At 48.3% G+C, this 25,205-nt stretch overlaps 1 protein-coding gene and 1 non-coding gene across 4 annotated transcripts; one reads left to right on the plus strand and one right to left on the minus strand.

The window, feature by feature from the left end:
- The first annotated feature begins 482 nt into the window (after positions 1-482).
- On the plus strand, positions 483-24,228 carry TBC1D25 (TBC1 domain family member 25). 3 transcript variants are annotated; one of them, XM_033200961.1, is made up of 7 exons: positions 483-863; positions 2,271-2,380; positions 3,798-3,845; positions 5,769-5,923; positions 20,521-20,648; positions 20,777-20,965; positions 21,236-24,228. In XM_033200961.1, exons 1-7 carry the CDS (start codon positions 513-515, stop codon positions 22,595-22,597), a joined length of 2,343 nt encoding a protein of 780 aa, XP_033056852.1. In that variant the 5' UTR covers positions 483-512; the 3' UTR covers positions 22,598-24,228. The 3 variants fall into 3 exon arrangements, with proteins under 3 accessions (XP_033056852.1, XP_033056853.1, XP_033056854.1); XM_033200962.1 differs by lacking the exon at positions 3,798-3,845; XM_033200963.1 differs by lacking the exons at positions 483-863; positions 2,271-2,380; positions 3,798-3,845 and adding an exon at positions 2,393-2,450 and having other exon boundaries at positions 5,768-5,923.
- On the minus strand, positions 23,321-23,422 carry LOC117078683. The gene has a single exon (XR_004435113.1). It is a non-coding gene; the product is annotated as a small nucleolar RNA U13 (small nucleolar RNA).
- Positions 24,229-25,205: the final 977 nt, after the last annotated feature.

Consider the following 25,205-nt stretch of genomic DNA (forward strand, 5'->3'; position numbering starts at 1 on the left):
CGGATCACTTGAGGTCAGGAGTTCGAGACTAGCCTGGGCAACACAACTAAACCCTCTCTCTACAAGATATACAAAAATTGGCTGTGCGTGGTAGCGCGCTCCTGTAGTCCCAGCTCTCGGGAGGCTGAGGCAGGATAGCTTGATCATAGCTCACTTTGAGGCTACAGTGAGCTGTGATCGCGCCATTGCACTACAGCCTAGGTGACAGAGCGAGACCCTGCCTTAAAAAATAAAAGGATTTTTTTCCCGTTCAGTGGATTCATTTGAAGCGAGGGCCAATTTGAAATAGATGACATCATCTGTCAGCAGACGCGTGAGGCAACTTGAGGCGGGGTATGGGGCCTGACGTCATCACGCAGCCCCTTCCTTTCCCCGCCCACTTCTCTTGGCGAACGAGGTGTCAGTATAACACCTCTATGAATCCGGAAGTAGGCTGTCAAAACAACCAAACCACAGGGCTGGGGGAGGCGGGGCCTCAGTAGGCGTCCGCACGCTAGCTGAAATAAAGCAAAATGCCCGACTTTTGGGGGCGGGGCTCCTGGCAACAGCATCTAGGCGCAGGCGCAGAGGCGACCTCCAGGCAGGGCCAGGTGGGTGGGACGGTGGGGGGGGTAGGGTCGCGCGGAGCCCTCTGCGCCTGCGCCCCAGCACGAGGTGGGGCGGCGGGCGTCAGTACAGTAGCGTGTGCGCCGGGTTGGGGGGCAACGGTCAACCGTCACCCTGAGACGGGCGGCGGCGGGATGGCGACAGCCTCCGGGGCTTCGGATTTGTCTGGCTCCGGAGCGCCCCCGCCCGGCGTGGGAGCTCAGGCGGCGGCGGCCGCTGAGGAGGAGGAGCGAGAGGTGGTGCGGGTCCGAGTCAAGGTGAGGCTGGCGGGTGAGTCGGCCCAGTCGCCGAGGCATCTCAGGGGAGGGGGAGGCGGTGGCTGTCATAGGATGGAGGGCGGGACCTGAGATTTGGGACCAAAACCTGAGCGGCGAAGCTTGAGGGCCAAGTGATGGTGGCGAGGGGGAGGGAGGGCTTGAGTGCCTGGGAGCGTTAGCGACGTACCTTGGGGCGTGGGACTGAAAATGGAGAGACGGGGGGTCTATGGGATAAATGGGTGGAGCTTACAGCGAAAGGGGAGGGGCTATGGGGCTGGAGGAGGGGCCGCAGTAGTTGAGGGTGGGGCTCTGAGGAATGAGAAGGTGCTGGCTCTGGAGTCAGTCAACCCGTATGTGTCGAGAGTGCACTTATGTGCAAGTTCCCACTTTGATGAACTGACAGGCTCGTGGGTGAAGACAACTAAAGAAATGAGATGCTTCGGACACTCAAATAATGAAAAAGGTTATGCAACAGGGAGTCACTTTAGCCAAGGTTGTACAGGGAAATCCCAGAGGAAGTACTGAAGCAGCAGAGACCCGAATAAAAGGAGTCAGCCATGTGCATATTAGAAGGGAAGAGTATTCTAGGCAGAAGGAATAGCAAGGGCAAAGGCTAGAGGATAGGAATGAGCCTGGCATGTTCCTGTAGGTTCCTGATTGCTGGAGTGGAGACAATGAGGGGAAGAGTGGTAGGAGGTGAATCAGAGTGCTAAGACAGAGGCAGATCACCAAGGGCCTTTGGTGCGTATGCTGAGGAAGAACGCTGTTGCCATAGTTCCGTAAACAATGATGGTGGCTCCAACCAACCAGTGGCACTGGCAGTGATAGGAGGGTCCACACATCACTTCAGTGTAATAAAGCTCTAAGGTAGAAGTTTGACATTCAGAAAAAAAGATGTCTGAGCTGGGAGTGAACCATGTGAAGAAAGTGGGAGGGATGTTCCAGACAGGGGATCAGCACAATCAATGGCCTGGAGTCAGGATGGTTTCAAGGTAACTTCTAACAGTTTGGTACTACCAGAGTATAAAGTGCAAAAAACCTGGTGAGAGGCTGGCTGGGGCCCCATAGGCCCGCTTGCTGGGACTCTAGGGTTGCCATTGAAGAGATTTAAGCAGTAGAGTGTTGTAGGTAGATGTGCTAGATTGGTTACAGCATCATAGAGGACTGATTTAACAGGAGCCAGACTGGATATGGTGATTCTGGCAACCACAGTTGAAGGGATATAGAAGAAGGATTGGGGGCCTAAACGCTTGCAGTAGCCTCCTCCTCACTGGACCCTATGGTCCAGAACACCTGCCTGATCTGGCCCCTGGCACCTCTCTGACTTTGGCTTCTACCACTCTGCACCTCACTCTTCAGCATGGTGATGAGGCCCCTGGTGGCCTACCCCATGTCTTCTCTCCCCAGAAATGTGAGAGCTTCTTACCGCCAGAGTTCCGCTCTTTTGCTGTAGATCCCCAGATCACCTCGCTCGACGTGTTGCAGCACATCCTCATCCGAGCCTTTGATTTGAGTGGGTGAGTGGGAAGATGCTGGGGACTGGCCAGTGGGCCACCCACCTCTACAGTGGTTATCTGGCCTTTGTTTGTTTGGTAGGGTTTGTGTTTATTTTACTACTACGAATAATCCCACAGTGAACAGCCACGTATGCATGTCTTGGAGTACAGCAGTCTACTTTTATCTGTGGTTTTGCTTTCTGCAGTTTCAGTTACCCATGGTCAACCTCAGTCTGCAAATATTACATACAATAAGATATTTTGAGAGAGAGAGAGACCACATTCACATTACTTTTATTACAGTTTACAGATAGTCTCCAACTTACAATAACTGGACTTAGGATTTTTCAACTTTACAATGGTGCAAAAGCGATACGCATTTGGTAGAGACTGTACTGCAAGCCATTCTGCTTTTCACTTTCAGTACAGTGTTCAATAAATTACGTGAAATATTCAACACTATTATAAAGCAGGCTCTGTGTTAGATGAGTTTGCCCAACTGTAGGCTAATGTGAGTGTTCTGAGCATGTACGCTAGGCTAACCTGTGATGTTTGGTAGGTTAGGTGTGTTAAATGCATTTTTCTTTTTTTTTCTTTTTTTGAGACAGAGTCTCACTGTCACCCAGGCTGGAGTGCAGTGACATCTCCTGGGTTCAAGTGATTCTCCTGTCGCAGCCTCCCAAGTAGCTGGGACTACAGGCGTGCACCACTATGCCGGGATAACTTTTTTTTTTTTAGACGAAGTTTTGCTCCTGTCCCCTGGACTGCAGTGCAATGGCGCAATCTCGGCTCACTGCAACCTCCACTTCCTGGGTTCAAGTGATTATCCTGCCTCAGCCTCCCAAGTAGCTGGGATTACAGGCACGCACCACCATACCTGGCTAATTTTTGTATTTTTTAGTAGAGACAAGGTTTCACCATGTTGGTCAGGCTAGTCTCGAACACCTGACCTCAAGTTTTCTGTCCGCCTCAGCCTCCCAAAGTGCTAGGATTACAGGTGTGAGCCACCACTCCCAGCTCCGGATAGTTTTTTGATCTTCTCTTTTTTTTTTTTTTTTTTTTTTGAGACGGAGTCTCGCTCTGTCGCCCAGGCTGGAGTGCAGTGGCCGGATCTCAGCTCACTGCAAGCTCCGCCTCCCGGGTTTACGCCATTCTCCTGCCTCAGCCTCCCGAGTAGCTGGGACTACAGGCGCCCACCACCTCGCCCGGCTAGTTTTTTGTATTTTTTAGTAGAGACGGGGTTTCACCGTGTTAGTCAGGATGGTCTCGATCTCCTGACCTCGTGATCCGCCCGTCTCGGCCTCCCAAAGTGCTGGGATTACAGGCTTGAGCCACCGCGCCCGGCCGATCTTCTCTTTTTTTGAGACAGAGTCTCACTCTGTCGCCCAGGTTGGAGTGCAGTGCCCAATCTTGGCTCACTGCAGCCTCTGCCTCCCAGGTTCAAGCAATTCTCATGCCTCAGCCTCCTGAGTAGCTGTGATTACAGGTATGTGCCACCACACTCAGCTAATTTTCATCATATTGGTCAGACTGGTCTCGAACTCCTGACCTCAAGTGATCTGCCCACCTCGGCCTCCCAAAGTGTTGGGATTACAGGCGCATGAGCCTCTGCACCTGGCCAATTTTTGTATATTTAGTAGAGACAGGGTTTCGCCATGTTGCCTAGGGCAGTCTCAAACTCCTGAGCTCAAGCAATCTGCCCGCCTCAGCCTCCCAAAGTGCTGGGATTACAGGTGAGGCAATGCGCCCAGCCAAATGCGTTGTCAACTTACAGTATTTCCAACTTATGAACTTATGATGAGTTTATTGGTACATAATCCTGTCATAAGTCAAGAAGCATCTGTATTGTCATAATTGTTCTGTTATTGTTCCTCTCTTACTGTGCCTAATTTACCAATTAAACTTTATCATAGGTATGTATGTATATGAAAAAAAAACATAGTATATGTAGGTCTTGCTACTATCTGCAGTTTCAGGCATCCACTGGGGGGTCTTGGAATATATCCCCTGTAGATAAAGAGGGAGTAATGTATTTGGAAACATCCAGTCATGGGATAAATTCCTAGCAGTGGTATTGTCAGGAAAAAGGGTATTTGCATTTTATTTTATTTATTTATTTATTTTTTAGTCAGAGTCTCACTCTGTCGCCCAGGCTGGAGTGCCGTGGTGCGATCTCAGCTCATTGCAACCTCCACCTCCTGGGTTCAAGCGATTCTCCTGCCTCAGCCTCCTCAGTAGCGCCACCATGCCTGGCTAATTTTTGTGTTTTAATAGAGATGGGGTTTCACCGTGTTGGGCAGGATCATCTCCATCTCCTGAACTTGTGATCCACCCGCCTCAGCCTCCCAAAGTGCTGGGATTACAGGCGTGAGTCACCGTGCCTGGCCTGCTTTTTAAACTTTTAATGGGTGTTTCCAAAATGCTCTCCAGACAGGTTTTATCAGTTTATGATCTCATCAGCAGCACATAAATGCCTGTTTCCCTCACACCCTCACAAACACTGGTTACTGTATAACTGCAAAATTTGCTAATCTGATAACTGAAAAGTGGTGTCTCTTGGGGGCAGATGTGATAGTCATTTTGTTGTGCTGGTTTTGGAGGGATACATGCACATGGTAAGAAATTCAAACAGTACAAAATTGATGGGTATTTAGGATGTTTCCATGGTTACGGTGAGCGTCACTCAACAAACTACATAGTTGCACAAGTATAGCTGAATAATAAATTCTTAGTTGTTATTAGACTTTCTTACATAAACATTTTTGTTGTGAAAAATAACAAACGCAGATTGCTTTATTTTTTTATGTAGTAAGAAGGCTGCTTTCTTCCCACTTCTGTCCCTCATCTACCCCAGAGAGAACCAACTTTTTTTTTTTTGAGATGGAGTCTTGCTCTGTCACCTAGGCTGGAGTGCAATGCCACAATCTTGGCTCACTGCAACCTCCACCTCCCAGGTTCAAGTGATTCTCCTGCCTCAGCCTCCTGAGTAACTGGGATTACAGGCACCTGCCACCACACCCAGCTAATTTTTTTGTATTTTTAGTGCAGAAGGGGTTTCACCATGTTGGCCAGACCAGTCTCGAACTCCTGACCTCAGGTGATCCGCCCATCTCGGCCTCCCAAAGTGCAGAGATTATAGGCGTGAGCCACTGCACCCGGCCAACATTTTACCAGTTTCCAATGTGACCTCCAGATACAAGCAGGTATGTACCTGCTTGTATGTGTTGGTATAACAAAGTGGGTATAAATGACCTGATCTCAGGCTGCCCATAATCCTTGGCACAGTACCTTGCACATAGTAGGAAGTTGTTTTCAACACCTTCTATATTACCCTCCTTGTTTTGGAAACTGTCCCTGAGGCCTCCAGGGCATCAGGGGCCCTGAGAGCTCCCTCATATCCCCTGTCCAGGAAGAAGAACTTTGGCATCAGCTACCTGGGCCGGGACCGGCTAGGACAGGAAGTTTACCTCTCACTCCTATCTGACTGGGACCTCAGCACAGCCTTTGCCACTGCCTCCAAACCTTACCTGCAATTGCGTGTAGATATTCGGCCCTCGGAGGACAGTGAGTACCCAGTGCCCCCGGGAGCACTGCTCTGGGACCCCTTTACCCCATAGGGTGATGCCACCCCTCACAATACACTCCCTCATGGTGGGATGGGTAGCAAGGTGTCCTAGCTATAGATCCTGGCTCAACCACTAGGCCTCAATTTCTTCACTTGTAAAGAGAAAATTGTATCTTAGAACCATTGCGAGGCCTTGTATCTTAGAACCATTGTGAGGGGAAATTCACATAAAATGCCTGGAACGGTGCATGACTGCATAATGAAGGCTCAGAAAGTGTTATCTCTAATAATGATAATTCTATTGTATTATACTATTGTAACATATAACCTAGTCATGTATGTAATAATTATATATAATGCAGATTTATAATGTAGTATAACGGTATAGCTTTAGCATTATGTATTTCAGTTATAATACCAAAATGTAACAATGCATATTATAATAATGCTAGTTGTGTTTATTCATTCACTCATTCTGCACCCATATTCATTTGTTTATATTCTTGCTCACTTATTCATTTGTTCCCTTGACCTCTCAGCCACTTTTTCTCTTCTCATCTTTGTTCCTCCACTCTTGCCTATTCTGGTCCCTGTGAGCACACAGATAAATTAGGACATGGTCTCAAAATTTGATTACAGAACATACATTAGATAATTGTATTGTATCAGTATTAAATTTCCTGGGTGTGTGTCTTAGTCGTTTTGTGCTACTATAACAGAATACCACAGACAGAGGAATTTGTAAGAAGAGAAATTTGTTTCTCACAGTTTTGGAGACTGGGAAGTCCAAGATGAAGGTGCAGGCAGGTTGTGTGTCTGGTGAGGGTTTCTTGCTGCATCATCACATGACAGAAGAGCAGAAGAGAGTGAACCCACACCTCAACATCTTTATAAGAGCCCTAATCTGCTGGGCGTGGTGGCTCACACCTGTAATCCCAGCACTTTGAGAGGCTGAGGCAGGCAGATCACCTGAAGCCAGGAGTTCGAGACCATCCTGGCCAACATGGTGAAACCCCATCTCTTCTAAAAAAAATACAAAAATTGGCTGGGCGCGGTGGCTCAAGCCTGTATCCCAGCACTTTGGAGGCCGAGACGGGCGGATCACGAGGTCAGGAGATCGAGACCATCCTGGCTAACATGGTGAAACCCCGTCTCTACTAAAAAATACAAAAACACTAGCCGGGCGAGGTGGCGGGCGCCTGTAGTCCCAGCTACTCGGGAGGCTGAGGCAGGAGAATGGCGTAAACCCGGGAGGCGGAGCTTGCAGTAAGCTGAGATCCGGCCACTGCACTGCAGCCTGGGCAACAGAGCGCCAGACTCCGTCTCAAAAAAAAAAAAAAAATACAAAAATTAGCCGGGTGTAGTGGCACATGCCTATAATCCCAGCTACTTGGGAGGCTGAGGCATGAGAATCGCTTGAACCCAAAAAGCAGAGGTTGCAGTGAGCCAAGATCTTGCCACTGCACTCCAGCCTGGGCGACAGAGCAAGACTTCATCTCAAAAAAAAAAAAGAGGCTGAGTGCGGTGGCTCACGCCTGTAAATCCCAGCACTTTGGGAGGCCGAGGCGGGCAGATCACGAGGTCAGATCGAGACCACCCTGGCTAACACGGTGAAACCCTGTCTTTACTAAAAATACAAAAAAAATAGCCGGGTGTGGTGGTGGGCACCTGTAGTCCCAGCTACTTGGGAGGCTGAGGCAGGAGAATGGCATGAACCCAGGAGGCAGAGCTTGCAGTGAGCCGAGATCATGCCACCGTACTCCAGCCTGGGTGACAGAGTGAGACTCCATCTCAAAAAAATAAATAAATAAAAATGAAAAATAAGAAAAAGAGTCCTAATCTCATCTATGAGAGCACTACCCTCATGACTTAATCACCTCTTGAAGGCCCCCACCTCTTAATATGATCACATTGGTAATTACATTGCAACACATGAATTTGGGAGGACACATTCAAACCATAGCAGTGTGGTACTGGTATTATATCTATTGAAGGAAAATATCTTGTTCTTGGAAAAACACAGTTAAGTATGAAGGGATAAAATGTCATGATGTCTGCAAATAACCTGGCAAAAATAATGTGTTTATATACAGAGAGAGTGAGATAAAGCAAATGTGGCCCAAAAAAAATGTTAATAGAGGATCTAGATGAAGTATATATGGGTGTTCAGGGTATTCTTTTAATGTTATTGTAGGTTTGAAATTGTTTTAAATAGATGTGGAGTGGAAGATGTGGTTCCCAGCCTCAGGAAACTCACGTGCCCATTTGGGATGATTTGGGCACTTTATTGATGTCATAATAACATAAATAGCTAATGTGTATTGAACACTTAGGGCCATTCTGTGCACATAATATTTTTTCATTGAATTGTCAAAATAATCCTATAGAGTAGGGACAATCATTTTCCCCATATTATACATGAGGAAACTGAGGCTCAGAGAGGTGACAGGACTCATCCCAGCCATACAGACAGTAAGTTGAAGAGCAAGATTGAACCCAGACAGTGACTGAACTGGCTCCAGAGTCCTTGTTCTTAACCATTTGACTCTACAATATTTTGGACTTGTTAAAATTGGCAACTTTGTAAAAAAGAGAGGAGAGAGGGAAACAAGTCAGAGGGAAAGATAGTGACAGAGATGGGCAGGAACCAAATAGGAAAAGAGAGGTAGCCAGACACACAGGAACCTCTGCCACTGAGTAGCCATGTGTGCTTATGTCAGTCGCTTAATTCCTTGGGCCTTGTTTTCCTCACCTGTAAAAGAGACACAGTAGCACTATTTCAGGAAAAAAATCAAATCTGCATGGCTACAAAACATGTGGAGAAAACCCCAAGTGCATGAGAACTGGGACGAATGCCAATAAAGCAGAGAGACAGAAAGGCACCCAGCAGTCTGGCAGGAATACATCTTTAAAAGGTTATCGCTGTGGCTCACGCCTGTAATCCCAGCACTTTGGGAGGCCAAGGCAGGTGGATCACCTGAGGTCAGGAGTTCAAGACCAGTCTGGCCAAATATGGTGAAACCCTGTCTCTACTAAAAATACAAAAATTAGCCAGGCGTGGTGGTGGGTGCCTGTAATCCCAGCTACTAGGGAGGCTGAGGCAGGAGAATCGCTTGAGCCTGGGAGGTGGAGGTTGCAGTGAACCAAGCTCACGCCATTGCACTCCAGCCTGGGTGACAGAACTACACTCTGTCTCAAAAAAAAAAAAAAAAGAAAAAAAGAAACCCTCTGTCTTATTTACCAAATTCCTGCACATACATGGGTCTGTTTCTGAATTCCTGATTCTCTTACTTTGATCTATTTATTAAATTCTAAACCAATCTATGTTGTTTTAATCATCATAGTTTTTGTTTGTTTGTTTGTTTGTTTTTTGTTTTTTGAGACAGGGTCTCACTCTGTCATCCTTGCTGGAGTGCAGTGGCCCAATCTCAGCTCACTGCAGCCTCCGCCTCCCAGGCTCAAGCAATTGTCCCACGTCAGCCTCCTGAGTAGCTGGGTCTGCAGGCACATGCCACCATGCCCAACTAATGTTTGTATTTTTTGTAGAGACAAGGTTTTGCCATGTTGCCCAGGCTGGTCTTGAACTCCTGGGCTCAAGCAATCTGCCCGCCTCAGCCTCCTGAAGTGCTGGGATTATAAGCAAGAGCCACCACACCCAACCTTAATCATTACAGTTTTATGATATGTTTTCATGTTTTCCTTTTTAAAAATTTTTCTTGAATATTCATGTTTACTTACTGTTCTTTTTATTTAATAAATTAGCTTATTATTCCATTAAAATCCTGATGGGAATTTGATTAGAGTCATATTTTTAAGAGAAACTAATCTTTACCAGTAAATACATTCTTATTAAAAATAAGAGCATTTTAAATAAGGGTGAAGTCTCCTGGGAACACTATGCCTAATCTCAATCCCCTACCCTACCCTTTTTGCCCTGAGGGAATTGGTTTGCCCTTTACTTATTTACATTAAGTGCATGTCCTTTACTTATTTACACTCCCCACACACACATTTATCCATGTATGTGAGTATATTCATATTTGTGTGTCTATACACACAAACGGTATGTGTTTAACATAAGTGGTATTCTACACATTAATATGTAAGTGTCCAATATATGGAGCTATCATTAGACATATTAATGGCATGCTCATGATCATTTTCACGGCTGTGAAAGCAACAGACATGTTGGGACTGTTTGGATGGCTAGTCCCTCTTTCTGGGAAAAAGCCAGTTTCTGTCACCTCTACAGTTGGGAGATTACAAAGCCTAGACCTTTGACCAATTTGTACCTTTCCAGTATGAATCTTTTTTTTTTTTTTTGAGACTCTCTTTGTCACCCAGGCTGGAATTCAGTGACACAAATATGGCTCACTGCAGTCTTGAGCTCAAGCTCTCCTGCCTCAGCCTTTCAAGTAGCTGGGACTACAGGCATGCACCACCATGCCCAGCTAATTTTTGTATTTTTTGTAGAGACATGGTTTTGCCGTGTTGGCCAGGCTGGTCTCGAACTTCTGACCTCAAGTGATCCACCCACCTCGGCCTCTCAAAGAGTTTGGATTACAGGCGGGAGCCCCGCGCCCAGCCACCAGCTCTTTTCTATCATATGTACTGCAAATGTTTTTCCCAGTTGATCTTTTGTTTTTTGGCTTTGCTTATGGGATGGATCTGTTTTGTCCTATCAAAATTAAACATTTGATTGCACACCTATACACATACCTATCTTTTTCTTTATGATTTCTGAGTTTCTCCTTTTTATTGCAGGTGTGGGGACAGAGTTTCGCTCTTATTGCCCAGGCTGGAGTGCAATGGCGCAATCTCAGCTCACTGCAACCTCCACCTCCTGGGTTCAAGTTATTCTCCTGCCTCAGCCTCCCAAGTAGCTGGGATTACAGGCATGTGCCACTACACCTGGCTACTTTTGTATTTTTAGTTGAGATGGGGTTTCACCATGTTGGTCAGGCTGGTATCAAACTCCTGACCTCAAGTGATTTACCTGCCTGGGCCTCCCGAAGTGGTGGGATACAGGCGTGAGCCACTGCGCCTGGCTGAGTTTCTCCTTTTACTTTGGAACATGTTCCCCATCCATAAGCTTATACAAATATTCTGTATTTTCTTCTATGCTTATTGTTTTCTTTTTTACATATAAATTTTTCTCTGTCAGCATTGTGACAAGCAGAACTAGCTTTAAAAAAATCAAGATAGGCCGGGCGCGGTGGCTCAAGCCTGTAATCCCAGCACTTTGGGAGGCCGAGACGGGCGGATCACGAGGTCAGGAGATCGAGACCATCCTGGCTAACACGGTGAAACCCCGTCTCGACTAAAAAATACAAAAAAAAAATTAGCCGGCGAGGTGGCGGGCGCCTGTAGTCCCAGTTACTCGGGAGGCTGAGGCAGGAGAATGGCGTGAACCTGGGAGGCGGAGCTTGCAGTGAGCTGAGATCCGGCCACTGCCTCCAGCCTGGGCGGCAGAGCCAGACTCTGTCTCAAAAAAAAAAAAAAAAAAAAAAAAATCAAGATAGTCAATTATGCCAGCATCATTTTTTTTAATTTAATTTTTTTTTAGATGAGGTTTCACTCTTATTGCCCAGGCAGGAGTGCAATTGCACAATCTCAGCTCACTGCAACCTCTGTCTCCTGTGTTCAAGCAGTTCTCCTGCCTCAGCCTCCCAAATAGCTGGGATTACAGGCACCCGCCACCATGCCCGGCTAATTTTTATATTTTTAGTAGAGATGAGGTTTTGCCATGTTGGCCAGATTGGTCTCGAACTCACGACCTCAGGTGATCCACCTGCTTCAGCCTCCCAAAGTGCTGGGAGTACAGGCATGAGCCACTACGCCTGGCCTGCCAGCATCATTTATTAAATAATCACCTTTTGTGCAGTGATTCGAAATGCCACATTTGTTGCATATTCAGTTCCCATATATATATGCTTGGATTTATTTCTAGGCTATCTATTGCATTCTACCAACAGACTCTATTTGTCTACTGCTATGCTAACACCATGTTATTTTTATGACAGTGGTTTTGTGGTCAATTTTAATAAGCTTTTGCCATCCTCCCACTGTTCTTTGTCTAGCTATTCTTTTTTTTTTTTTTTTTTTGAGATGGAGTCTTGCTCTGTCACCCGGCTGGAGTGCAGTGGCACGATCTTGGCTCACTGCAAGCTCCGCATCCTGGGTTCACACCATTCTCCCGCCTCAGCCTCCCAAGTAGCTGGGACTACAGGCGCTCGCCACCACGCCCAGCTAATTTTTTGTATTTTTAGTGGAGATGGGGTTTCACCATGTTAGCCAGGATGGTCTCCATCTCCTGACCTCGTGATCCACCCGCCCACCTCGGCCTCCCAAAGTGCTGTGATTACAGGCATGAGCCACCATGCCTGGCCTGTCTTAGCTATTCTTAAATGTGAATTCTTCTATAGAAACCTTAAAATAATTTATCCAGCTCCAGGAAAAACCTCCATTCAATTTCTGACTGGCATTGCAGTGAGTTTATATATTAATTTAGGGTTTGGGAAGTCTGACAATTTTATGATAAGGAAATGTGAGTATCACAAATATTATGTAATACCACAAGCGGGACTGGGCCAGCAGCCCATAATGAAACACTTGGATGTTTCTTCAGGGAAATGTGTGCATAGTCACACTACGTGGGTTATATAAAGACTATATATAGTCTCCTGTCAGTTCAGATCAGGTTTTGCTACTAGGTGAGTTTGTGCTTGTAGACATTCTTGGCCTGTTTGTTTTTTGTTTTTGTTTTTGTTTTTGTTTTTGTTTTTGAGACAGAGTCTCACTCTGTTGCCAGGCTGGAGTGCAGTGGCACAATCCAGGCTCACTGCAGCCTCTGCCTCCCAGGCTCAAGCAGTTGTCCTGCCTCAGTCTCCTGAGTAGCTGAGATTACAGGCACATGCCACCATGCCCAGCTAATTTTTGTATTTTTAGTAGAGACGGGGTTTCACCATGTTGGCCAGGATGGTCTCGATCTCTTGACCTTGTGATCCGCCCGCCTTGCCTCCCAAAGTGCTGGGATTACAGGTGTGAGCCACCGCGCCCGGCCTTTTTTTCCTTTTTTTTGAGAGGGAGTCTCGCACTGTTGCCCAGGCTGGAGTACAGTGGCACGATCTCAGGTCACTGCAACCCTTGCCTCCCAGGTTCAAGCGATTCTCCTTACCTCAGTCACCCAAGCAGCTGGGATTATAGGCATCTGCCACCAAGCCCGGCTAATTTGTTTTTGTATTTTTAGTAGAGATGGTGTTTCACCATGTTGGCCGGGCTGGTCTCGACCTTGTGATCCGCCCGCCTCGGCCTCCCAAAGTGCTGGGATTACAGGCGTGAGCCACTGTGCCTGGCCTTTTTGCCTGGCCTCTTTGCCTGTTTTATTAGGGGGATGCGGGGGCGGCGGGGGCAATTATCAGTATAAAATGTCTCTTCATGTTTAATGCTTTTGGCCTTGAGTGATGCTTTTTCTGACATTCGCATGGCTACTATTTCTTTCTGTTTGTGTTTGCCAGATATACCTTTAGGATTCTTTAATTTTTAACCTTTTTGTGTCACCTAGTTTTAGGTATGTTTCTCATACCTCTCATAAAAACCTCATAGCAGAATTTATGCTTTTTTTTTTTTTTGAGACAGAGTCTCGCTCCGTCGTCCAGGCTGGAGTGCAGTGGCCGGATCTCAGCTCACTGCAAGCTCTGCCTCCCGGGTTTACGCCATTCTCCTGCCTCAGCCTCCCAAGTAGCTGGGACTACAGGCGCCCGCCACCTCGCCCGGCTAGTTTTTGTATTTTTTTTAGTAGAGACGGGGTTTCACTGTGTTAGCCAACCCGTCTCAGCCTCCCAAAGTGCTGGAATTACAGGCTTGAGCCACCGCGCCTGGCCAATTTTATGCCTTTTAAGACAACTGACAGTGAAATTTTTTTTTTTTCTTTTTGACACGTAGTCTCGCTCTGTCACCCAGGCTGGAGTACAGGTGGCACGATCTCAGCTCGCTGCAACCTCTGCATCCTGGGTTCAAGAAATTCTCCTCCCTCAGCCTCCTGAGTGGCTGGGATTACAGGCACACACCATCACGCCCGGCTAATTTTTATTTTATTTTTTTTTCGAGATGGAGTCTCTCTCTGTCACCCAGGCTGGACTGCACTGGCACAATCTCGGCTCACTGCAACCTCCACCTCCCGGGTTCACGCCATTCTCCTGCCTCAGCCTCCCGAGTAGCTGGGACTACAGGTGCCCTCCACCATGCCTGGCTAATTTTTTTCATTTTTAGTAGAGACAGGGTTTCACCGTGTTAGCCAGGATGGTCTTAATCTCCTGACCTTGTGATCCACCTGCCTCGGCCTCCCAAAGTGCTGGAATTGTAGTCATGAGCCACTGCACCCCAACAGTGAAATCTTTAGACCACTTTTTTTCCTCCAATCTCTCCCACTTTTTCTGGCCTTTAAAATAGAGCTTTGGAACACTTCTAATTCTTACTTGTTTTCTGGTCCCTAACCCTTAACTTCTAGCTTTTGCTTAGACAACTTTTTTTTTTTTTTTTTTTTTTGAGATGGAGTCTTGCTCTGTTGCCTAGGCTGGAGTGCTATGGCACAATCTCAGCTCACCACAACCTCCTCTTCCCAGGTTCAAGCAATTCTCCTGCCTCAGCCTCCCAAGTAGCTGGGATAACAGAAGCGCGCCACCACACCCAGCTAATTTTTTTATATTTGGTAGAGATGGGGTTTCACCACATTGGCCAGGCTGGTCTCGAACTCCTGACCTCAAGTGATTTGCCCACCTCAGCCTCCCAAAGTGCTGGGATTACAGGCATGAGCCACTGCACCCAGCCAATTTTTTTTCTTTTTAAATTCCAGGTTATCATTCTGTTTTCTTACTAACACACTAAATCACTTATGTTTCAGGAATCCTAATGTAACATATAATATTACAAATCCCCAATCATGTTATCTTTGTCATTTTAACTATAAATATTAAAAATCTAGGGCCCTCCACCATTTACCTTTCCCTTTGTCTCTCCCTATCTTGAGCCCTTCTAGTCATGCAGGAGTCATTTGCTCAGAGAACTTCTTTGTTCTTCTCCAAAAGGGTGCATGGGTTAGATGTACTCTAATGGTCAAAAATGTTTTTCTTTGGCTGAATAGATCTGTTACTGTCATGACTGGGTGTGGGGCCCTTGGATCTCAGGTCTTTCTTCTTAGTGCTCCATAGATGCTGTGAGCTACTGTCTTATTGCCTCCAGGGTTATGGAGCAGAAGTCTGTTGCTTGTCTGATCTTTCCATTGTAAGCAGCCGTTCTTTGTCTCTGGAAGCTGCGAGAGTTTTTCTCTTTTTTTTTTTTTTTTTTTTTTTGAGGCAAGGTCTCTGTTACCCAGCTGGAGTACAGTGATGTGATCTCAGCTCACTGCAACCTCTGCCTCCCAGGTTCAAGCGATCCTGCCACCCACCTCAGCCTCCTGAGTGGCAGGGACTACAGGTGTGTGCCACCATGCCCAGCTAATTTTTATATTTTTGGGTAGAGACAGGGTTTCATCATGTTGGCCAGGCTGGTTTTGAACTCCTAGGCTCAAGCAATCCACCCACCTTGGTCTCCCAAGTGCTGGGATTAGGCCAGGCGTGGTGGCTCACACCTGGAATCCCAGCACTTTGGGAGGCAGAGGTAGGTGGATCACTTGAGCTCAGGAGTTCAAGACCAGCCTGGCCAACACGGTGAAACCCCATCTCTACTAAGAATACAAAACTTTGCCAGGTGTTGTGGCGCACACCTGTAGTCCCAGCTACTCGGGAGGCTGAGACAGGAGAATCACTTGAACCCAGGAGGCGGAAGTTGCAGTGAGCCTAGATCACGCCACTGCACTACAGCCTGGATGACAGAGCAAGACTCTGCCTGGAAAAAAAAAAAAAAATTGCTGGGATTACAGGCGTGAGCCACTGAGCCCAACCTAAGAGTTTTTCTTTATTCTTAGAATTTGAGCATTTCAGGCTGGGCACAGTGGCTCACACCTGTAATCCCAGCACTTTGGGAAGCCAAGGCAGGTAGATCACTTGAGCTCAGGAGTTCAAGACCAACCTGGCCAATGTGGCAAAACCCTGTCTTTACTAAAACTACAAAAATGAGCCGGGCGTGGTGGCACACCCCTGGAATCCCACCTACTCGGGAGGCTGAGGCAGGAGAATAGCTTGAACCAAGGAGGCGGAGGTTGCAGTGAGCTGAGATCATACCATTGTGCTCCAGCCTGGGTGACAGAGCAAGACCACATCTCAAAAAAAAAAAAAAAGGGAAAGAATAGGGTTGGTGGGGGGTCTGTTGTGTGTTGTTAGTTAATTAATCCTATCTAAGACTTGGTGAGCCATTCCTTCATCTCAGGGAAATTTTCCTTCATACTTGTTTAATTCTGACATCTCCACCTGATCCCTTTTCTCCCCCTGCATTTCCTGTTATTTCCATATTTGGTCTCCTGGACTTGGCATCCAGGTCTCTCTACTTTTTCACTCAAATCATCGAACCTTAGCTCCATGCCTTGCAGTGGTTCTTCTGTTCGGACTTTCAGACCATTACTGATTTTTCATAGTGTGACCTTCTTCATTTTACCTGTTAAGTGTTTTAATGCTCTAATTAATGTTTTAGAAAGACCATTCTGGCAGCTGTTGGGAGAGACTGGAGAGGAATACAGAGGAAGTGAGGACTGGTTAGGGGGCAGTTTCAGGTGAGAGATATGATGGCTCAGACAGGGTGAGAAGACGGAGATGAGAGAACAGGTAGGATGGAGGAATGCTTTACATGCAGTAGCCATAGGGCTTGGCGGTGGTTTGGACCTGGGAGTTAAACGAGTGGGAGGGGGACAAGGATGTCTCTCAGGTTTCTGGTCTATTAAACAACTGAACAGATAGAGATGCTGTTTGTTGAGATGGGGAGTAGAGGAGGAGGCCATGTCTAGAGTGGATCTTGGGCTTCTCTCTTTGGACCCCTTAGGTTTGCAGTGCCCCATGAGACATCCAGCGAAAAGCAGTGACATGCAAACGTGGCCTAGGGTTTGTTTCCCCCCTCAGCTCTGTGGGAGAATTGGGCTCCATGGGAATGCTGTTTAGGGATGGCATTTGCTTGCAAATGACAGTGGCTTAAACAAATAGAAGTTGATTGGTTTCACACAAGAGAGTTTGAAAGTTAGCCACTTGGGCCAGGTGCGGTGGCTCACGCCTGTAATCCCAGCACTTTGGGAGGCCAAGGTGAAGGGGGCCTGCCCCTCCACACCTGTGGGTATTTCTCATCAGGTGGAGACGAGAGGCTGAGAAAAGAAATAAGACACAGAGACAAAGTATAGAGAAAGAACAGTAGGCCCAGGGGACTGGCACACTCAGCATGCGAGGACCTGCACCAGCGTCGGTTTCTGAGTTCCCTCAGTATTTATTGATTGCTATTTTTACTATCTTGGCAAGGGGAGTGTGGTAGGGCAACAGAGTGATGGTGGGGAGAAGGTCAGCAGGCAAACATGTGAGCAAAGGAATCTGTATCATGAATAAGTTCAAGGAAAGGTACTGTGCCTGGATGTGCATATAGGCTAGATTTATGTTTCACTTTACACAAATATCTCAGTGTAGCAAAGAGTAACAGAGCAGTATTGCTGCCAGCATATTTCGCCTCCAGCCACAGGGCAGTTTTCTCCTATCTCAGACTAGAACGAATGGTTGGCTTTACACCGAGACAGTCCATTGCCAGGGACAAGCAGGAGACAAAAGCCTTCCTCTTATCTCAACTGCAAAGAGGCCTCCCTCTTTCACTACTCCTCAGCACAGACCCTTTATGCGTGTCGGGCTGCGGGATGTAAGGTCTTTCCTTTCCCATGAGGCCATATCTCGGGCTGTCTCAGTGAGGGGAAACCTTGGACAATGCCCAGGCTTTCTTGGGCAGAGGTCCCTGCGGCTTTCCGCAGTGCATTTTGTCCCTGGTTAATAGAGAATGGAGAATGGCGATGACTTTTACCAAGCATACTGCCTGCAAACATATTGTTAACAAGACACATCCTGCACAGCCCTAAATCCATTAAACCTTGATTCAATACAGCACATGTTTCTGTGAGCACAGGGTTGGGGCTAAAGTTACATACAGATTAACAGCATCTCAAACCAGAACAATTTTTCTTAATACAGATCAAAATGGAGTTTCTTATGTCTTCCTTTTCTGCATAGACACAGTAACAATCTGATTTCTCTTTCTTTTCGCCACACAAGGTGGGTGGATCACCCAAGGTCAGGAGTTTGCGACCAGCCTGGCAAACCCTGTGTCTACTAAAAATACAAAAAATTAGCCAGGCATGGTGGCAGGCACCTGTAATCCCAGCTACTCGGGAGGCTGAGGCAGGAGAATTGCTTGAACCTGGGAGGCAGAGGTTGCAGTGAGCGAAGATCACGCCATTGCACACCAGCCTGGGTGACAGAACAAGACTCCTTCTCAAAAAAAAAAAAAAGTTAGCCACTGGACATTGCCATTGTTGGCTTAGTAGCCCTCTGGTGTCAGGGCTATAGGAGAGGATCTCTGAAGATCCTCTCGAACTTACCCTCAGATGACCACTGCTGCTTCAACCACCACATTTTATGTGAGGTGGGAAGAAAGGATGTGAGGCAAAATGAAAAAGAGAGAGAAACGGTCAGGTGCAGTGGCTCACACCTGTAATCCCAACACTTTGGGAGTCCAAGGCAGGAGGATCTCTTGAGCCCAGGAGTTCAAGACCATAGGCAATATAGTAAGATCCCATCACTACCAAAAAAAAAAAAAATTATCCAGACATGGTGGCACATGCCTGTAGCCCCAGCTACTCAGGAGGCTGAGGCAAGAGGATCGTTTGAGCCCGGGAGTTTGAGGCTACAGTGAGCTATGATCACACCACTGCACTCCAGCCTGGGGGGACAGAGCAAGACTGTCTCAAAAAAAAAAAAGAAAAAAGAAAAAGATGCCTATAATCCTAGCACTTTGGGAAGCCAAGGTGGGCTGATCACCTGAGGTCAGGAATTCGAGACCAGCCTGGACAACACAGTGAAACCCTGTGTCTAGTAAAAATACAAAAATTAGGCCGGGTGCCGTGGCTCACGCCTGTAATCCCAATACTTTGGGAGGCCGAGGCGGGCGGATCACCTGAGGTTGGGAGTTTGAGACCAGCCTGACCAACATGGAGACACCCCGTCTCTACTAAAAATACAAAATTAACCAGGCGTGGTGGTACATGCCTGTAATCCCAGCTACTCGGGAGGCTGAGGCAGGAGAATCACTTGAACCCAGGAGGTGGAGGTTGTGGAGAGCCGAGATCCCGTCATTGCACTCCAGCCTGGGCGACGAGTGAAACTCCGCCTCAAAAAAAAAAAAAAATTAGCTGGATCTGGTGGCGGGCACCTGTAATCCCAGCTACTCAGGAGGCTCAGGCAGAAGAACTGCTTGAACCCAGAAGGTGCAGTTTGTAGTGAGCCGAGATCGCACCACTGCACTCCAGCCTGGGCGACAGAGTGAGACTCCGTCTCAAAAAGAAAAAAGAGGCTGGGTGTGGTGGCTCACGCCTATAATCCCAGCACTTTGGATAGGCCGAGGCGGGTGGATCACGTGAGGTCAGGAATTCAAGACCAGCCTGACCAACATGGTGAAACTCCGTCTCTACTAAAAATACAAAAATTAGCTGGGCATGGTGGCAGGCACCTGTAATCCCAGCTACTTGGGAGGCTGAAGCAGGAGAATCACTTGAAACCAGGAGGCAGAGTTTACAGTGAGCCACATTCACACCACTGCATTCAGCCTCAGTTACAGAGTGAGACTCTGTCTCAAAAAAAAAAAAAAAAAAAAAAAAAAGCATGTACTGCATACCTGTTCCACTTTTGCACAAATATTTTATTTCTAAAGTATGTCTGGGCTCTGGCTAGGGTGAATGAAGTTCAGATCCCAGCCCTACTATTTCCTGGCTGTAGAATCTTGGTCACTTACTATTTGTTCCAAACCTTTTTGTCATCGTCTGTAAAATGAGAATGGTAATGTTAGTGTGCACTGTTTGTGGGAGGAGGACTGGCAAGAATATGAGAGTAGGAGTTTGGGCTCTGGAGCTTTGGGCCTGGCCTTCAAATTTCCACTCTTTCACTCACTAGCTAAGGGGCCTTGGGCAAGTACCTTATTGTGACTGTGCCTGTTTCCTCAAAGAGAGTCACGGTAATGTAGTACTCAACCGATAGAACTGAAGTGACTATTGCATGAGTCAGTATTTGCAAAGAATTCAGAATAGTTCCTGGTACACAGCACTATGGAAGCATTAGCTAGTATTATTATTCCCTATATTGCTGTTGAGCATTTGTCCTAGTGCTTGGCACATAGTAACTGCTCAATAAATACTACTTTATATCATTAAAATATTAGAGGCTACCCAGCCATTTCCTGAGACATCTACTACAAAAGAATTGTGCATGGTTTGATTTTGTTTTTCACATGATTTGGATGATACAGGAAGAGGGACTGGGAGTCGTTTGTTCCCCTGCAGGTAGCCCAGCTTCAGTAGAAGGAGAGGAAGCTGGCCCTGAGGTCTGGGTTATCATCCCCATTCTCATAGCACTTTGTTCTGTTTGCCCAGGCCCATTGCTGGAAGACTGGGACATTATCAGCCCCAAAGATGTCATTGGCTCCGACGCGTTGCTGGCTGAGAAACGGTCATCACTGACGACTGCTGCCCTGCCCTTTACACAGTCCATCCTCACTCAGGTGTTTTCAGGGACCCTGGGGACCCAGCTGTGGTTGGAGGGCAGAGCCTACCTGTCACCCTGGTTCTCAGCATGCTGGCTGGCATCTGCCCTTACTCCACGCAGTTGATCCCTCCTTCCTTCTCATAGGTGGGCCGTACCTTGTCTAAGGTCCAACAAGTGCTGAGCTGGTCATATGGGGAAGATGTCAAGCCCTTCAAGCCACCCCTGAGCGATGCTGAGTTTCACACATACCTGAACCACGAGGGCCAACTCTCCCGACCCGAGGAATTGCGCCTGCGGATCTACCATGGCGGTGTGGAGCCCTCACTGCGAAAGGTGAGCATCCTCAGTCATCTGTTGGGTCCATCACTGCTGCACTCATTAACAGCTCCTGAGACACATGCAGTCAGCCACACTGCTGTGGGCGAGGGTGGAGATGTTCCAGGGCACGAAGCTCTCTTTAGGGAGGGGTGAGCAGTCGGAGGCCTAGCAGACTTATCAGAAGGAAGACAGAGGCCCAAGGAGGGTGGGTGGGTGGCGACTGATAGACACTGGGGTGTGGCTCATCTGGAGAATTCCAGCCTCATCCCTTTCACCCCTGGCCAGGTGGTGTGGCGGTACCTGCTGAACGTGTATCCAGATGGACTGACAGGCCGAGAGCGGATGGACTACATGAAACGCAAGAGCCGCGAGTATGAGCAGCTCAAGAGCGAGTGGGCCCAGCGAGCGAGCCCTGAGGACCTGGAGTTCATCCGCAGCACGGTCCTCAAGGATGTACTGCGCACTGACCGGGCCCACCCTTACTATGCGGGGCCTGAGGATGGCCCACATCTACGGGCGCTGCACGACCTGCTCACCACCTATGCCGTTACCCACCCACAGGTGTCCTACTGCCAGGGCATGAGTGACCTTGCCTCACCCATCCTCGCCGTCATGGACCATGAGGGCCATGCCTTTGTTTGCTTTTGTGGCATCATGAAGCGCCTGGCCGCCAACTTCCACCCTGACGGCCGCGCCATGGCCACCAAGTTTGCACACTTGAAGCTGTTGCTGCGACACGCTGACCCTGACTTTTACCAATACCTGCAAGAGGCAGGCGCTGATGACCTCTTCTTCTGTTACCGCTGGCTGCTGCTGGAGCTCAAGCGTGAGTTTGCCTTTGATGACGCCCTCCGCATGCTTGAGGTCACCTGGAGTTCGCTGCCCCCTGATCCTCCTGAACATGAGGTAGAGCTGGTTGGACCCCCCAGCCAAGTGGCAGACACTGGTTTTGGTGGCCACAGGGGGTGGCCCGTGCGACAGAGGCACATGCTGAGGCCTGCTGGTGGAGGAGGTAGTACCTTTGAAGATGCTGTTGACCACCTGGCCACAGCCAGTCAGGGGCCTGGTGGTGGGGGGCGTCTCCTGAGACAGGCCAGCTTGGATGGCCTCCAGCAACTCAGGGATAACATGGGCTCCAGGAGGGACCCTCTGGTCCAGCTGCCCCACCCAGCTGCCCTTATCAGCTCCAAGTCCCTCTCCGAGCCTTTATTGAACTCCCCAGACCCACTGCTCTCCTCCTTTTCCCACCCTGATTCCCCATCTTCCTCATCTCCACCATCCACCCAGGAGCCCTCTCCCACTGGTGATATGGCTGTAGGATCCCCCTTGATGCGAGAGGTAGGCTCCCCCAAAGACCCTGGAAAGTCCCTGCCACCTGTACCACCAATGGGCCTGCCCCCACCCCAGGAGTTTGGCCGGGGGAACCCATTCATGCTGTTCCTCTGCCTGGCCATCCTGCTGGAGCACCGCGACCACATCATGCGCAATGGGCTGGATTATAACGAGCTGGCCATGCACTTTGACCGCCTCGTGCGAAAACATCACCTGGGGCGCGTCCTGCGCCGGGCCAGGGCTCTCTTTGCTGATTACCTGCAGTCAGAGGTGTGGGACTCGGAGGAGGGGGCTGAGGCCACAGCCACATCTTGATCAGGCTTTCTCCAGCCCTCCGTTAGCTCCACTACATCTCCATTCTTTGCCATGAGGGCCAACACATGAGACCCCACCTCCCTCCCTGCCTGCCAGCCCTAGACCTGTTGGAGCATAGATCCCTTCCTCCCCAGGTCTAAGTATGTGGAGCTCTGCTTAGGCACTGCCCCACAGAGCCACGCCTCTTTATTCTGTTTCTGTTGTTTTGTTTTTAACAACTATACTTTGCACACATGAAGGTCACTGTGGTTTGTGTGTTTCTCTGCCTCCTCCCTGGGTTTTGCTGTAGATGGAGTCCTCAGGGGCCCTTTACCTGATGGAGGGGAAATAATTCACTTGGTAGAGAGAGGCTCCAGCTTCCCCCTTGTGATGGGGAGAGTGGATGCTGAGAATCGGTTCCTGAAGGTGACCAGGTGGGCCACTGCTTGAGGAAGGCCTGAGTCTGTTTTTTTGGTACATTCATCTGCCTGTAAGGGTCTGTATTATGGCTGTGAATATATGTTTTCAGGACAGCGCCCTGGATGAGAGATAAGAGAGTTCCTGGCTCAAAAAAGGACAAGATTCTTTACTGAGATAGGGAAGTATGGGCTACTTAGAAACGTTGGACCAGCCACCCCTGGCATTCCACATGTCACCATTTCTGAGATCTTGACTTCTCTGTGAGGTTTATGCACCAATGCTGGCAGCCCTGGGCAGGGGCCTCAGCCTCCTTTTTGTTTTCCACTTCAGACAGGTACCGTGCAGATGTTAACAAGGTTTGAGGGAGGCACGTGTCACACATGAGCATGAAAGCCCAATCATCACATTGTTGAATTACAAAAGGATCTAGCGCTCCTATTCTTGTCACTTGCTTTGGAGCCAGTTTGAAGGACTGTGGCCTAGCCTATGCCTAGGGGCCCTAAACTGGGATTCCAGCTCACAGCACCTGTCTTAACCATTTCAGCAATAGAAACCACTTATTTACCTTCTTCATCTCACAATGGACAAACATCAAACACTGATAAAACGCAGGCCATAATAGAATTCACTTCATTATTTGGAGGATAATGATCAAAAAAGGTCCTTTTTCCCACTGACATGCTCAGAGGATGGGATTCTCTCACAGGCGAGGTGCTGTCATCCACAAAGGATGGGTGAAATAACTGGACTTCTCAGGTCACGGTCTAGCCACACCAGCTTCTCCCAAGTACTAACCAGGCTTGACCCTGCTTAGCTTCAGAGGTCAGACAAGATCTGGCATGTTCCAGATGGTATGGCTGTAAACCGGGCTGGGCTCTGGCCTGAGCTGTTGCACTAGGCAATGCTGCCAGAGATGAGGAGGCATCAGGGCAGTCATTCCCTCTGCTGTTTGCCCCGAGAATGCCATACAAACCTGGGGATGACCCTTAAAAGGCTCCCGTCACCCCCAGTATTGGGGGGAAGCTGACTATTCCTCAGATGAGAGCCCAGTCCCTTGAAGAGCAGGACAAGACTATTCTGTGTCTAGGGGGCTCAAGCACTGTGTGTGGGTCTTACGAGTGCATTTTGTGGAAATGGGCTCAGACTCCCCAAAGGGCCATCCAACGTATGGGAGTGTCTGGCCTTCTGAGGTCCTGAAATGTCTCTCTTGTCAGTAAACAGCTAATACCCTCTGGGATGCATTCTGTGATTAATGAGCTCAGGTGTTTGAAGGACCAGACAAGCCAATTCTGTGGATGGTAGTTTGGGACCTCTGAGGGACAGAAGAGTCCTTTCTGTGAATAGGAGGCTCAGATACCCTGAAAGGCAGAAACCTCTAATATTCCTCTAGGATACTTGGGGTTTCTGGTTCCTGCAGAGATGGCAGACACCACAAGCTACTGATTCCTTTGCCCGAAACCAACTCTGGAGAAACTAGAGAGGGAAACATGGGTTCCAGAAATTGCAACATAGCAATGAGAGACCCATGGGGAAATGGAGACTGTCTTTCACTGGTGTGTGTTGATGGGGCGGATGAGCGGATGGCCAGAGGCAGTAAACAGAGGCTAGGTTAGGGAAAAAGAGATTTACGTTCTGGCTCTCACCTCTCCCCTAGATTGCCTTGGGGAGGTCCTTGTTTGCCCCCTTCATTGCATTAGTCATCCAAACCACTGGTACACGTCTGGGGAACTAGGATCAGGGCAGCAAGGGCCCTGCAGGGGAAAGAAATAGGCAGCCAGAGGAAATCAGTCCTCCACCTCTCCCACTCCAGATAACAGGCTGGTGGATTACACCTAAGGAGACTGCCATCTCTTTTTTTCTTTTTTTTTTTTTTTTTTTTGAGACAGAGTCTTGCTCTGTCACCCAGGCTGGAGTGCAGTGGCGCGATCTCGGCTCACTGCAACCTCCATCTCCTGGTTCAAGGAATTCTCTTGTCTCAGCCTCCTAAGTAGCTGGGACTACAGGCGCCTGCCACCACGCCTGGTTAATTTTTGTATTTTAGTAGAGACAGGGTTTCACCTTGTTGGTCAGGCTGGTCTTGAACTCCTGACCTCAGGTGATCCACCCAGCTTGGCCTCCCAAAGTGCTGGGATTACAGGCGTGAGCCACCGCACCCAGCCAAGACTGCCACCTCTTAAAGCGGTTTTTCCCCGATGGTTTAAAGATGAAC

Source organism: Trachypithecus francoisi, unplaced genomic scaffold (assembly GCF_009764315.1).
Source record: "Trachypithecus francoisi isolate TF-2019V2 unplaced genomic scaffold, Tfra_2.0 Lachesis_group6, whole genome shotgun sequence".
NCBI classification, from domain to species: domain Eukaryota; kingdom Metazoa; phylum Chordata; class Mammalia; order Primates; family Cercopithecidae; genus Trachypithecus; species Trachypithecus francoisi.

Excerpts from the sequence above, each read along its gene's own strand:
- TBC1D25 (XM_033200961.1), top strand. The coding sequence starts at position 513 with ATGCCCGACTTTTGGGGGCGGGGCTCCTGGCAACAGCATCTAGGCGCA. Across the intron at positions 2,381-3,797 it reads CGAGCCTTTGATTTGAGTGG|GTTCAAGCAATTCTCATGCC; the intron begins GTGAGTGGGAAG and ends TCTGCCTCCCAG. Across the intron at positions 5,924-20,520 it reads TATTCGGCCCTCGGAGGACA|GCCCATTGCTGGAAGACTGG; the intron begins GTGAGTACCCAG and ends CTGTTTGCCCAG.